Below are 14,934 nucleotides of genomic sequence, written 5' to 3' on the forward strand. Positions count from 1 at the left end.
TCCTCACATCATCCCTCCTCCCCAATCCCACCCCTTCAGACCTTCTTCTTACTTCCTATGTCTCCCCCAAGGCGCACACACACACACACACACACACACACACACACACACACACACACCTTCCCTCTTCTAGACTTCAAGCAATTGTTGAAACCCCTCCTGCTCCAGAAAGTACTCGTAAGTAGAAGGAAGGTGACCATTTCTCTCCATCCCTACCCTTACCCTCATCTGTGCATTCTTGGCTATGAGAATAGAGGGGAAGAAACCCAGCATTCAGAATGGAGCCTGGCACACTACGGCCATTGTAAATTGACAAAAGGAGTGCCCCCTGCCTTTCCATCTCTGGCCAGCATGTGCCTTTATTTCAAAGCAAACCCTGAGTCTTAGCTCTCCCTGTGTGTGTGTGTGGGGGGGGGGGGGGCGGAGGATTGGGAAGGGCTGCCAATGGGCCAGAACTGGATATGAAACAACAGGAAAGACTTTGTTACATTTAATGCCCCATGGTTACATTCTAAGGCCCCTCAGCTCTGATTTTACAGTGTAACCAGTTACCCTTTTGTGTGAGCACCAGGGCTGGACCTTGTGAGGATCTCTGATTTCCCTTCCTGGTTGCCAAGCACAGAGCTAACTGGGAGGGGACATGGAGTTCCTGGATTGTGGGACAGATACACAAATACTCTCCTTGAAATTCTCTCCCTTGGCTTCCGGCCTCTCTGCTCTCGGTCCCACCATGTTCTCCTCCTACCTAACAACTCCTCCTCACTCCCCTTCACTGGGCACTTTTTCCCAGGGCTTTCTAAAGGCGGAGGGAAGGTCCCCCAAGTTTCCATTTTTAATACTCTTTTCATTTGTTCAAATTTCCCAGGCCATAGGCTTACAGGAGGTAAAGGGGTTTCAAAAATAAGATTGATGTCCTCAAAAGGCATAAGTGGAAGCCAACAAATTGGCATCACACTGTGATGACAGTGCGATGCAGGGCTAAGTAGCAGCTGTTCTGGTCACTTCACCTCGTCCCTTTCTTCATGACTATCTCATGTCTCATCTCCCATCTCCAGTCTGAATATAAAATAGCCTGCTGGACAGCTCCCCTAATATCCTAACGGAACCCACCATTCCCTCAACTTCCAATCGCCCCTAAGGATTTTATCTCCAGGATCGCCTTGATTACCCAGCCAGGCGGCCAAGCTAAAAGCATGTTTATCCACCTCTATCCGACCCTCTCCATCCAGGCAGTTATATGGGATCAAGTCCAAGTAAATATGCTCCCATTTCTCTTTTCCTTCCCCTGTGTCTGTTTTGGTTGTCAGTTTTCCTGGGCTAATGTGAGACCCTCCTCTAAGACTGGCTTCCAGCCTCTCTCTTGCCAATCTGTCCTCTACTTTGCCCACAAGGGCCTCTGATCATTAGCCTTCTAATCAGAAACTACTCAGGTTGCTTTATTTTCAACTTTTTAATAATAAAATTGTACGGGCAGGTGGGAAACAGTCAGAGTGTATTGTTGACGCAAGCAACAGAGGACTCCACAGTATAATCCAAATATTTAATTTTCTAAAGACTTAGATGATAGTACCTGGTAATTTTAAAAATGCCCATTTCATCATGTCATCTGTAGATATATATGAAATATAACTGTCTATGTGGGGGGAAAAAAGAAAGACTCCACTCAAACTAGATTAAGCAAGAAAGGTATTTATTGAAAAGTGGGGGGTGGGGGGATTGAAGGAAGGTGGTCAAAAGGTACAAATTTCCATTTACAAGATAAATAAGTACTAGAGATGTAATGTACAACAGGATGACTATAGTTAATACTGCTGTGTGGTATATTTGAAAGTTGTTAGTAGATCCTGAGTTCTCATCACACACAAATTTTTTTTTCCTTTTCCTTTTTGTATTTATATGAGATGATAGACATTAACTAAATTTGTGGTAATCATTTCACAATATATGTAAGTCAAGTCATTATGCTCTACTCCTTAAACTTATACAGCAGTGTAGATCAATGATATCTCAATAAAACTAGAGGAGAAAAAAGAAATTTACTGGCTTGTGTAACTTTGAAGTCCAGGATTCAAACCATGTCATCAGGACCAAATTGCTCTCTCTGTCCCTTGGCTCCACTTCTGGGGCTCCATGCTCAGACAGGCCTTCACCTCTCCACCCAGATTGCATTCTTTTGAATTTCTGTCCAGAGGAAACAGAGCACTTCCCTCCACACAACAAGAGAACAAAGTTCTGTGATTGGCTCCCATTGGCCCAAATTGAGTCACATGGCTACCCTTAAAAAAAAAATAAATCACCATAGCCAGAGGGATGACAGTGCTGATTGGTTTCGCCCTAAATCACCCTAACTTAAGGATGCAATAGCACAAACTCCCCCAGAACCACTTTACTGAGAATAAAGTGGGACCCCAAAAATCTGGGGCTATTACTGGAATCAAGGTAAGTGAATGCTGAGAAACTCACAGCTTGGTCCTTATTTTTCTCATTTTGTCTGAAAACTCCCTCCCCAGACCAGCAGAGGTCTTCAGCAAGCATATTGGGACCAGTATTAAAATGCAGGCTCCTCACCCTCACAAGCTCCAACTTGAGCGTGGTCTCACAATCTCCCCACCACCCAGTAATGACCAGATCCCCATGGATGAGTGGGAACAGGTGGAGAAATTGGCTCGTCCCACACGGTCCATCATTGATCTCCATGCTGGGATGAGATCAGTCTCCAGGTAGTCTTGGACATTCCTCAGGTGTTGGGTTTTGGAGGGAGGGGCAAAATCATAAACAGGAGTAGAGAGATGTATCAATTTCCTATTGGTGCTATAACAAATTACCACAAGCTTAATGGCTTAAAATAATACACATTTATTATCTTACAATTCTGGAGATCAGAAGTCTGAAATGGGTCTCACTGACTAAAATCAAGGTGTTGGCAGGACTGCATTCCTTTCTGGAGGCTCTAGGGAGAATCCATTTTCTTGCCTTTTCCAGCTTCTGGAGGTTGCCTGCATTTCTTAGCTCATGATCCCCCTCCAGATTTTCAAAGCCCAGAATGGCTGGCCAACTCTCATATTACATCACTCCAACTCTTCTGCCTCCCTCTTCCATGTTTAAAAACGCTTGTGATTAGACTGGGTCCACACAGATAATCAATGATGATCTCATTTTAAGGTCCGCTAATTAACAACCTTAATCCCCCCTTGCCATGTAACATATTCACAGGTGCCCAGGGATTAGGCCATGGACATCCTGGGGGTGGGAGGGTGAGGGTAAGTGTAGGAGACCTTCTCAGAGGGTAGCTGGGCATTGACAATTGCTGAGAACCCAGGAGAACCTATGGGGATTACTGGTAATGCCGCGTGAGTCAAAAGAAGGGGGAAGGAAAGTATGACAGCCTGACAGCCTGGCAGCTGGGAGAGGGCATCAGTTTTAATCTTCCAGCAACAGCCACTCACCCCACTAGGAAAGAGAGAGGTGGAGCGTTATAACCAGCAGTAAGAGGGAACTAGAGCTCAAACAGGGCTCACCCCATCTGGATGAAGCAATCTTTCTAGCTTCCCCCAAGTAGCTTCTGGGCTTTAGAATCAGTTGGACTGGGTTCAAATCCCACTGTGCTACTTACAGACTGTGTGACCCTGGGAATATGGCCTAACTTCTCTGAGTCTCTGGTTCCTTATCTATTAAATGAGAATGATATCATCATGTTCTTCACACAGTTATTAAGAACTACAAGTTCTCATGTAACATTCTAGAGGGGGAAGATTGTGAGATAGCCTGAAAGAAGCCCCAGCATAGATTGGTGATAAGGCTAATATCTTGAGACAGACATGGGGTTAAATATTCCCTTACCACAACGGACTGTGTGACTCTGAGCCAGTTGTGCGGGCATCACTGAGCACAAGGCTCAGCATCTAGTTTATCACTGGTTCGACCAGTAGGCTCATCCAATGTAGCGCTGCCTGGCTCCTGGCCAGCCGATGTTTCCTTTGCCTAGAAACCGGGAGGCGTGGCTGAGACAGGGCACGGAGGGGAGAAGCTCAACTAAAAAGTGGTGGAAAGGAGTCCAGCTCTGGACCTCTCTGGTTCCCCCAAATGCTGAGGACCAACTCCTCCCAGCTGAAGGAAACAAGTGAGTGGAAGAGCATTTCAGGGCTGGGGGCTTGAAAAGGCCTTGGGTCCTTATTGTCTGCCGGGATCCTAGGGTTCAGGCCCAGCCCTGGGACAAGAGGGAAGGTGGGAGCTGAACACCTTAGGAAGAGCTCCCCCAAACCAGGATGCACACACGCAAGGGCTATGCTATGAACCAGAGCCCGGGAATATGAGGCCCCAGGGACAGGGAGTATGTTCATGAAAACAAAGTGTACCCACACATACCCCCACCCCACCACAGGTTTGGACCAGGACCAGGACCCAGTCAAAACGCCCGCTGCTTGAGCTTCCCACCATGATGTACTCATACAGCTGCCTGGCGCCTGGGGAAGGCGTTTGGCCTCCACTGCAGCCCCTCACCTACACCTACCTGTCCGGCCCCCTGCTACTGCCCCCCATCCAGGCCCACAACTTATGCAGCCGGCCCCCAGCCCTGGGTGCGGGCAACTGGATGGCCCCGCGGCAATACCACTGCTTCCACGGCCCGGGCACGGCCCCGGGGGCCATGCTGCCCTGGTGGGCCTTCCCGCAGGCCTACGCCGCGGCCCTGCGCCCGCCGTTCCCCGCGTCCGGCTACCCGGGACCGTCGTTGCAGTCGCCCGTGGCAGCAGGGACTGTGGTGGCCGAAAGCTGGTCGCCGTGGCCAGAGGGCAGCAGCCTAGACGTGGAGCTGCGCTGGGGCCGCGTAGAGCGCGCCCTCGGCCCGCGCCGGGAGCTGCCAGACTTCGTGCACCGGGAGCTGCGGCGCGTGTACGGCACGTACCCTCGCACTGACGTGCGCGTCACCTTCCGCGGAGGGGAGTTCCTGGTGCAGGCCACGCCGCGCGTCGGTGAGCCCGAGTACCGTGTGCAGAGGCGCCTGCTGCGCGCGCCCGCCAGCAGCAGCAGCGGCGGCGACAGCAGCCCAGCAGGAGCGGAGGCAGCGGCGGAGCGCAGAGGCCGGAAAAAGAGGAAAGGCCTGGGCTGAGGGCGCCGCAGGACCTGGCAACCAGCTGGGGGAACACACGCGCAGCTGTCCTCCCAGGCGAGGAGGGAGACAGCTGTACGTCGTAGTTGGGTACACCTGTCACCTGTCTTTTTGCTTTTTTACCAAAATACTGCAGCCCGCCTCCTGCACTTCCTTGATTTCTCTTAAGTTATTGCTGGAGGTGGGGGAAAGGCGAGAAGGGCTGGAGGACATCTCTGGGTGCGTGTCCTGTTACTCTTTCCTTCTGCTTGGGTTTGGGAAGCCTGGGTGTGGGTGGAAGAAGGGCCTGAACCCTTTCTCGCATCCCTCCCTTCTCCTCCCGATCGTCCCCTTAGAAACCTGCCCTGCAATAAGCCCCCACTTTCCCTTTTTCTTTCCTCCCTCAAGCAAAGCTTCCCAAACTCCCCAAGCCAAGGGCCCACCTGTCCCCAGCTTGTAATAAGAAGAAAATAAATGAGTAAAGTCAAGTGTATGGTGTGAGATCGTTTTTTTTATGTTTGGAGGTGGGGGTGTTTCCTCATCTGTGGAATGTGAGCCTTATTCCTCTGCCCGGGGCACAAGAAGTTGGGGGGATTTGAGTGGACCTCTGGAAAAAGTGTGCCTCTTCTTCACCACTTTCCTCAAATGTGCAGGATGACACCCGTCCTGCACCCACAGGATTCTGAGGGTATAAGCTCTTTAGTTGAAGTGTGGGTGGCAGGCATGGCTGGGGAAGGGATATTTAAGACATAGATTTAGAGCTGGCGTTGACATATTCTATCATGTAACTAGACTCTCCGAGCTTTAGTTTCTTCATCTGTAAAACAAGTATAAAAACAACCCAGCCTACCTGGAAAATTCACTAGAGTTGGAATTTAAGATGAACGTCACTTCTAGCCTCCTGATACTCGCTACTTAGTCTTTAATAGATAGAATTTGCAATATTGTGGGAGTTTGCTGGAGACCCATCCAATTTTAACTATGGGTCTAGCCAGACCTCCAGATCTGATACCCAGGCTGTATAAATTTGGCTTCTTGTGGAGTTGCTATTACTGAACTTCCATTTGTAGCTGGCCAACTGCTACCTGGGTATATAGGTATGTTATTGAAGCTGTAGACCACTTGATTGAACACTGCTGTGTTTATGAGCTTCATGGAGAAGTTCTCTCAAACCTCAGCACTTTGGACAGGTTTTCTCCTGGTGATTGTTTTGCTTTATCTTTGAAGCACTAAGGATCTCATAACTGCTCATATGTTTCTCTTTGCCCTCATTTCTAGGGAGCCTAGAACCAAATTTGCTTAGCATCTTTTGTGTAAAGCCTGGATCCCAAACTGTTACCCCTAGTTTCATCTTATTTTCCTTTCCTTTTTATTTTTATTTTTCAATTATAAAAACACAGGGAGTTAGTATAGTGTGATGGGTCTGCTGTGTGACCTGAAGTAAATTAATGTGCCTGAACCAGTTTCCTCATTGCAAATGGGGATGGTGGCATTAGGATCCATCTCATAAGGTTTTTTGCGAAAATGCCGTGAACTCCTGCACTTAAAATGTTTACCACAGTGCCTGGCATTTACTCAGTGCTCAAATATTAGCGATTAAAAAAAAGAAGTTTGGGGCCAGCCCGGTGGCTCAGGCGGTTGGAGCTCCGTGCTCCTAACTCCGAAGGCTGCTGGTTCGATTCCCACATGGGCCAGTGGGCTCTCAACCACAAGGTTCCCAGTTCAATTCCTCGAGTCCTGCAAGGATGGTGGGCTCTGCCCCCTGCAACTAAGATTGAACACCGCACCTTGAGCTGAGCTGCCGCTGAGCTCCTGGATGGCTCAGTTGGTTGGAGCGTGTGGTCTCAACCACCAGGTTGCCAGTTAGACTCCCGTGAGGGATGGTGGGCTCCACCCCCTGCAACTAGCAACGGTAATTGGACCTGGAATTGAGCTGCACCCTTCACAACTAAGACTGAAAGGACAACAACTTGAAGCTGAACAGCACCCTCCACAACTAAGATTGAAAGGACAACAACTTGACTTGGAAAAAGTCCTGGAAGTACACACTGTTCCCCAATAAAGTCCTGTTCCCCTTCCCCAATAAAATCTTAAAAAAAAAAAAAAAGTTTGCAATACAGAAATATAGGAAAGAGGAAGTTAAAATATTTTCTAATATCCCTCAACTCCACATGATCACTGGGGGCCAATCTACTTTTTTTTTTTTCCTTAATTTTTTCTGGGCACTTGGTATTAATTACATGAAAAGAATCTCACTGTTTTGCCAGCTGTATTTTACATTAAGTGTACCTTGGACATCATTCCGAGCCTATACACATGGAGCTTCCAGTTTTTAGCCATTAGAAGTCCAACAAATTTCTTGAGTGCCTGTTAATTGCCACAACTATTCTAGGCCCTGGGGATCCAGTAGTGAATGAGACAGCCATGGCAGTCTCTGTCCTTACAGAGTTTGCATTTTGGTAAGGAGACGTGGGAATGCGACAACAGGCAAATAGATTAAAGGGACGTTGTTATAAGTACTACAGCAAGGATAAGAGGCTGAAATAGAAAATGTGAGTGGGGTAGTGGAACTTAGAATAAGGTAATCAGGGAAAGCTCTGAGGAGGTGACATGAAGCTAAGAGCTACAGAATGTGGAGAAGCTAGCCATGCAAAGAGATGGGTGAGGGGGAGGCCAGGCAGAGGATATGGTGGGTGCCAAAGCCCCAAGGAGTGAAAGTTATCTTCATTCACTCAACAGGCATTTGAGAACCCACAATATACCAGGCAGTATTCGAGACACGGGCTACAGGAGAAAACCAAACAAGTCCTTGCCCTCATGGAGCTTACTTTAGCGGCGCAATGTAGAGACATAGAGACAACAAGCAAATGGGTGAATATATGATATAATGTCAGATAGCGATAAGTGATGGGGTGCTGTTTAGTAGAATAGTTAGGGAAGAGGTGACTCGAGTGGAGACTAATAAAGACCTTCACAAGTCATTTGAATACCTAGGGGAGAAAAGCAGGTTGTCATGGAGGGTCTCTGGTCTCGCTCCCTGCACCAGAACGCAGGACATGTGAGGCCAAAAAGGAACACCAATGGCCAACGGAGCCATGGATAGCGGGCTCATACCACTATATTCTCAATGGCAGCTAGTCAAGACACAAAAGCAAACATCCGCCAGTACCGCAACAAGGGGTTTTCCTGCACCCCAGTCTTACTGGCGGCCGGGTGAGAGACACAGGAAGTAGGATCCACACGATCTGCAATCTGCCATCCACACTTGCTAACCCCACTTGCTAGCTACAATCCACCGTCCGCTTCTCCGCCAACCAACCAACCCCCCTGCTATCTGCAATCTGCCCTTGCTAGCTCAGCCACGGCAGTTATATCAGTGGCCAATGGCTAACCGGTTACAGCTGATGGCCAACTAGTCACAGCTGATGGCCATCTACTACCCGAGCCAGCACCTTTCCATGTGAGGTCGAGAGCCTGGAAACTGCTCTCTGGACTTTGTCTCCACACTCCACCCCTACAGGTTCTCACCTCACAATCTATGCGACAAGCATTTTCCACGAGTGGTCCTGTATCAGGAACCAAATTCACGAGAAAAAGTTTCAGTCCAGTTCAAGTAATGTCCCAGGGGGTGTCCCTCAATGTCCACCTCCTTTCTGGGCACAACCAGGATTTCTCAGGGTACTGCCAGTCTTTCTGGGCACAGCCAAACTTCCTGGGCACAGCCAGGGTTCTCACATATTCTCAACAGCGGAGGGTCAAGACACAGGAAATAAACATCTGCCTGTACCCCAACAAGGGGTCTTCCTGCACCAGTCTCACTGGTGGCCAGAAGCACACATCCACCAGTTCCACTACATAGTGGTACGTTCCCAAGCAAACAGTCAAGCGGTCCATCAAATCAGGGATGGAAGGCACCGCAGCATGCACAGGTGACATCACCTTGCTCAATTCCCCAGAGTCCACAGTCATTTGCCAGGGCTGTGCATTGGCCTCACAATGTGTGCCCTCTCCGCAGGGCGAGGGCTCCAAGTCCTCCCCAACCTGGGGGTGAGGGACGACCTTGACCTCACCCGCATCCTCTACCGAGGACTCAGCAAGCGTTTCCTCCTGGGACTACAAGTCTCGCACCCGGGCTGCCTCAGCAAGCACTGCCCAGCCCACACGGCCGCAACGACCTTCGCTTTCTCCAGCCTACGCTGACTGGAGAACTATCCACATCTTCCCACCCCTCCTCAAGGGTCCAACTCCTGAGAACAGTGGCCACCAGGCACCACACACTGTGTGGGGGCCACATGTACTCCTGCCCAGGGTCAGACATCATTCTTACCTGGCTGGAATTCTGCTCACCGTGCCAGGTGTCCGAGGGGGTGGTGGTCTCGGTGTAAAATGTCCACAACTCTAGGAGCCCACAGCAGCAGACCACCAAAAAGCAGATGACACTTGCTTTGACCAACAGGGTGGCGTGCCATCCGGAGGCTTGAGAGGACCACCAATTCACGGAGGGGTCACGTTTCTCCCTGGCAGATCGAACTTTCTGCTCCTTGCGCTGCTCCTCATGGGCTTCCGGAGACTGTGTTCATCCACACAAATTGCTCCACCGCCCTTTGGAGAGTTTTGGCCGGCACCGTACCCTGCTCACTGCGCCATTTGTCATGCAGGGTGTCATGCAGTGCCTCAGCTCCCACTCCCCACATAAGGATGTAGGATATGGGTGAGGCCAAAAAGAAACACCAATGGAGCCATAGATAGGGGGCTTATACCACTATATTCTCGATAGCAGCTGGTTGAGACACAAACGCAAACATCCGCCAGTACTCCAACAAGGGGTCTTTCTGCACTCCAGTCTCACCGGCGGCTGGGCGAGACACAGGAAGTAGGATCCACACTATCTGCAACTTGTCACCCTTGCTTGCTAACCCCACTTGCTAGCCGCAATTCACCGCCCGCTTCTCTGCCAACCAACCAACCCCCTTGCTAACTGCAATCTGCCCTTGCTAGTTCAGCCACAGCACTTATATCAGTGGCCAATGGCTAACCGGTTACAGCTGATGGCCAACCAGTCACAGCTGATGGCCATCTACTACCCGAGCTAGCACCTTTGGACGTGAGGCCGAGAGCCTGGAAACTGTTCTCTGGGATTCCGTCCCCACACAGGTACAACAACTCTGACTGGACAGTTGTCCCGTGAGCAAGCAAAAAAGTAGTTAATGAGGTTGGAAATGAAACCAGATCCTGAGGTGCCTTAAAGCCATATTGAGAATTTTGGATTTTATCCTTAGGGGTAGAGGATTATGAGCAGGGGAGAATGTGATCAGACTTTTTTTTTTTTTAATTAGTTTCAGGTGTACAAAACAATGTACTAGTTAGACATTTACACCCCTCACAAAGAGATAACCCCTCCACCATCTACTACCCCTCTGACATCATAAATGGCATTACAATTCCATTGACTCTATTCCCTATGCTGTACTCCACATCCTGTGACTATATATATATTAAATTATAGTTGACATTCAATATTATTCAGCTTCATCTTCAGGTGTACACTTCAGTGGTCAGGCATTTATACCATCCATGAAGCGGTCTCCCTAATAAGACAAATGTCCATCTGACAACCCACAAAATATTTACAGCATTATTGATTATATTCCCCAAACTGACTTTTGTATCCCCACAGCAATCTTGTAGTTACCAGTTTGTGTTTTCTAATCCCCTCACCTTCTCCCTTATCCCCGCCCCCCCACCCATCTAGCAAGCCTCAGTTTTTTCTCTATATCTCTGAGACTGTTTCTTTTCTTTTCTTTTTTTTTTTTAAGACTTTATTGGGGAAGGGGAACAGGACTTTATTGGGGAACAGTGTGTACTTCCAGGCTTTTTTTCCAAGTCAAGTTGTTGTCCTTTCAATCTTAGTTGTGGAGGGCGCAGCTCAACTCCAGGTCCAGTTGCCGTTTTCTAGTTGCCGTTTTCTAGTTGCAGGGGGCACAGCCCACCATCCCTCATGGGAGTCGAGGAAGCGAACTGGCAACCTTGTGGTTGAGAGCCTACTGGCCCATGTAGGAATCGAACCAGCAGCCTTCGGAGTTAGGAGCATGGAGCTCTAACCGCCTGAGCCACCGGGCCGGCCCTCTGAGGCTGTTTCTAATTAGTTTGCTCATTATTCTTTAGATTCCACATATAAGTGAGATCATATGGTATTTGTCTTTCTCCATCTGACTTATTTCACTTAGCATAAAGTTCTCTAGGTCCATCCATATCAATGCAAATTGATCAGACTTTTTAAAAAAATATTCTGGATGTTGTATGGAAAAGAGACTGTAGAGGGGCCATTGTGGAAATAAGGAGATTAGTTAGGAGGCTTTTGAAGTAATACAGGCAAAATAAGATGATGGCTTTGTCTTCCTTGGAAGTAGTGAGGGTGATGAGAAAACAAATGTCCTTGAATGTGTAGCTTTGTCCACAAATACAAATGTCAAATTGTAGAATCTAAAGGCTTAAAATTAGAAATTGAATCACTGAACAAGGACAACCTAGAAGCAACAAACACAGCCAGCGCCCAGATCTCTGGTTCTAAATTCCATTCTCCACTAAAAGGAACCAGGCCCATTGGAAAAATGTCTGATTCCAAGGCTGTGACAGGGAAGGTACAAGAGAAAGGAGCCAGTTTGAAGGGACTTCCACTGGCCAAATCAGAGACAATTTAAGCATCAAAACAAATAATCACAGTAACAGATTATAACCTACTGAATAAAATCGGGATCCGTAAGTCCATACTAATATTATCTAAATAAATAAATATGAAAGTTCTTCCTTACAGTAGAAGGAACGATGAAATTAGAAAGTCACCATTCCCCACCATCACAGTAATTGATTCAGATGAGAATCATTCATGGATACTAAAATTAATGGATGAAAGCTTGATGAGAAACACACTATAATATAGGTTAAAGTAAGTTCCAACAAGGTATTTATGAATTACAAAGTAAAAAATAGTAACCTAGTATAGTAGGGAAAACTGGTGTATAACACTTTAACCCCATTGCAGCAACTCCTTCTTGAATGAAGTCTTTCTTAACCGTCTTGAATGAGGGTCTTGAATTTTTATTCTTTACCAGAGACAAATCGACATCATGAGCTTTCTGAGTTAAACTGAGAAAACACAACATCTATTCAGCAGTAATGTATAATCATGAGGAAACATCAGATAAACCTAAACTGAGATACAACCCCACTGGTCTTTATTGTTAAAAAGGGTCAATGGAACATTTGAGACAAGGGAAGGCTGAGAAACTGTTTTGGGTCAAAGGAGACTAAAGAGACATGAAAACAATAAAATGCACGATCCTGGATCACAGACCAGAATGAAAAGTGTTGTAAAGGACATTATTGGGACAATAGCCAAGATTTGAATAAGGACTACAGGTTAGAGAAAGCAACATGGCAAAAGTTTAACAGTTGGTAAATTTGGTACAAGGGTAAGCAAGAGTTCTTTACACTATTCTGGCAACTTATCTATAAGTTTGAAATAATTTCTAACTAAAAATAAAAAAGCAATAAGTAAATTGAATCTCTGGGTCAAAAAGGATACACATTTAAAATGTACTACGTATCTATGGCACAGATTTTATGTTTTAATCTTTAAGAATTGTCTTCATGCTTATAAGCCTCCTCAGATCTTTTTTGAAACAAAGCAGGTTTGTGCATCTCACACCAAATAAGGTGTGCTCTGCCTCCCCTTCTCTAGCCTCTCGGATCCAGACCCTTGAAGTCTCTCAACTTCTCCCATCCCTGAGGATTCACACTGCTCACAGACATTCCTCCCAAGGCTTCCACTTATGCCCTGGAAATGCCCATAGGCTGCACACAAGTTTACTCCTATCCTCTGATTACAGGCTTTTGAAGGGGGTGCTGCCACTCAGCTCAGTCCAGCATGCCCTGTACTTCCAAACCCCAGGGCTGCTCCAGGCCCTGTGGATGTAGGGAGCCCCGCAGAGAGCCTAGATGCTTCTTTCTTTGATCTTCTCTTTCAACTTAACATTAGAAGCTTAGAACTCATAAAACATCTGGACTGCCATGGACCTTGCTGGTCACCTGGTCCAACCCTCTCAATGTACATTATGCTGGGAAACCGAGGCCAGAGAGAGGAAGTGACTCATCCCAGGTCAAACAGTAGGTGGGAATCCAGAGGTCCTTTCCTAGATCTCAGCAGGTCTTGGGCCACCAAACCCTGATCCTGATGGCCTCCCCCTCCTGGCCCTGCCCCCGCCTTACCCAACCCTGATATGTGGTCTGGAGCCCTTCGTTAAATGAACCCTGACTGACCAATTTTAAGCCATATCCTACCTCTCAACTGGGTGGTTCATATTCTACTCAAGGGAGCACAGTAAGAATCATAACCTCACATAACCTCACATAACAACATTTACTACGTGTAAGCACTGTGCTGACGCTCTGAAGAGAAACTATCAACTCAGTTTAATTGTCACAAAACCTTGATGTAAATATAATTATTCCCATTTCCAGAGGAGGAAACCGAGGCCTACAGAAGTTTAACAACTAACCCAAGGTCATACATGGAGGAGGCACCTGGGAAATCTGACTGCAGCCTTAACCTCTAGGCCAAACTGCCTCTTCACACATGAGACATACTCAGCAAAATTCAAGGAACATTTATTGAAAGGCTACTATGTGCAAAACACTCGACTAGACACTATGGGGATCACGACTCAAGCCTGATGGAGGGGAGAGTGGAGGATTTGCAGAGCTCATGTGCACTATTGGGGAGTTAAGAGAGGCTTCTTGGAAGAGGCATCTGAAAGAGGCTTTGAAGGATGTATAGGATTCCAACAGAGAGTGATGGGAAGGTGTCCAGGAAGGACAGAGGAGGTATCAGCATGAGTGAAAAAAGCATGGCAGCAGAAGCAGGAAGCAGCAGGGTTTCATTGGAAGATCGGGCTTGAAAGCTAACCGGCAGCCATACTATGAAAGACTTTAATGGCAAGTTCAGGAGTTTTGGGGAGCTGCTGAAATCTTCGAGCAGAAGAGTAGCACAAGTTGCAGTTATTAAAATATCTGGCCCGTGGGCAGATGGGTGCCTGGAGGAGCACCTGGCTGGGATGCTGTGAGCCTGAGCAGCAGCTTCCCCACGGCCTCAGCGTTGATGGCATAGCACAGCCGGGCACCAGAACTGAGTCCCTAGGGCATGTGCTAGAGCTCACAGCCTATGGAATTCAGTTCTCAGAGCCAGGTAGGCAAAGGTCTCTCAGCCTTGATGCTGCCCTCCCATGCTGTCTTCTGTGAATGTGCCCCCATTCCCAGGATTGATCAGATAAGGAAACTGGGATCTCAAGATTCCTTTTATTCCAGGGAGGATTTGAGTTTAAAGGTCAAAATAGGGGCCCATTGCTAGGAAAAGGGGCAAAGGTTCTTTAAATTCCAAAACAAACTGATGTCGGATATGAGGGGAAGGGGCTCAGGACGATGGCAGGGATTCTGGGGGTACTGCCAAGTCAGTCCCAGTGCCTCCTGCCCAGATGTGCTCCTGGTGAAACCAGCTGTGAAGCTGGAGGGGTCAGGAGCTGGGAGAAGAGCCAGAACATGTACACTGAGAAGGGTGTATCTCTAGAGACTGCAGGGCTTCCTGAGCCAAAGGGGACCTCTAAAATGTGAATCCCCAACATAGAGACCCAGGAGTCCCAGCTCCCTGAAAATCTCCCCACCTGAAGTAAAGATCTGAAGTACCCAAAAGTTAGAAGAGTAGAGGAGAAAGATTTCCCTGAAACACACTTACATTTTCCAGAGAGTTATACTGAGGGCTGGGTGCTATTCCCATTCACAAGGCAGAGCTGCAG

The 14,934-nt window shown here is 47.8% G+C and overlaps 1 protein-coding gene across 1 annotated transcript; it reads left to right on the forward strand.

Moving 5' to 3' along the window:
- Nucleotides 1-102: 102 nt before the first annotated feature.
- Nucleotides 103-5,575, forward strand: C15H10orf95 (chromosome 15 C10orf95 homolog). Its single transcript, XM_019724699.3, has 3 exons — nucleotides 103-177; nucleotides 3,986-4,120; nucleotides 4,382-5,575. Exon 3 carries the CDS (start codon nucleotides 4,436-4,438, stop codon nucleotides 5,105-5,107), a length of 672 nt encoding a protein of 223 aa, XP_019580258.3. The 5' UTR covers nucleotides 103-177; nucleotides 3,986-4,120; nucleotides 4,382-4,435; the 3' UTR covers nucleotides 5,108-5,575.
- The last annotated feature ends 9,359 nt before the right edge of the window (nucleotides 5,576-14,934 follow it).

This window comes from Rhinolophus sinicus, chromosome 15 (assembly GCF_057876585.1).
Source record: "Rhinolophus sinicus isolate RSI-liver-muscle chromosome 15, RSI-T2T, whole genome shotgun sequence".
NCBI lineage: Eukaryota > Metazoa > Chordata > Mammalia > Chiroptera > Rhinolophidae > Rhinolophus > Rhinolophus sinicus.

Coding starts and splice junctions, on each gene's coding strand:
- C15H10orf95 (XM_019724699.3), top strand. CDS start 4,436: ATGATGTACTCATACAGCTGCCTGGCGCCTGGGGAAGGCGTTTGGCCT.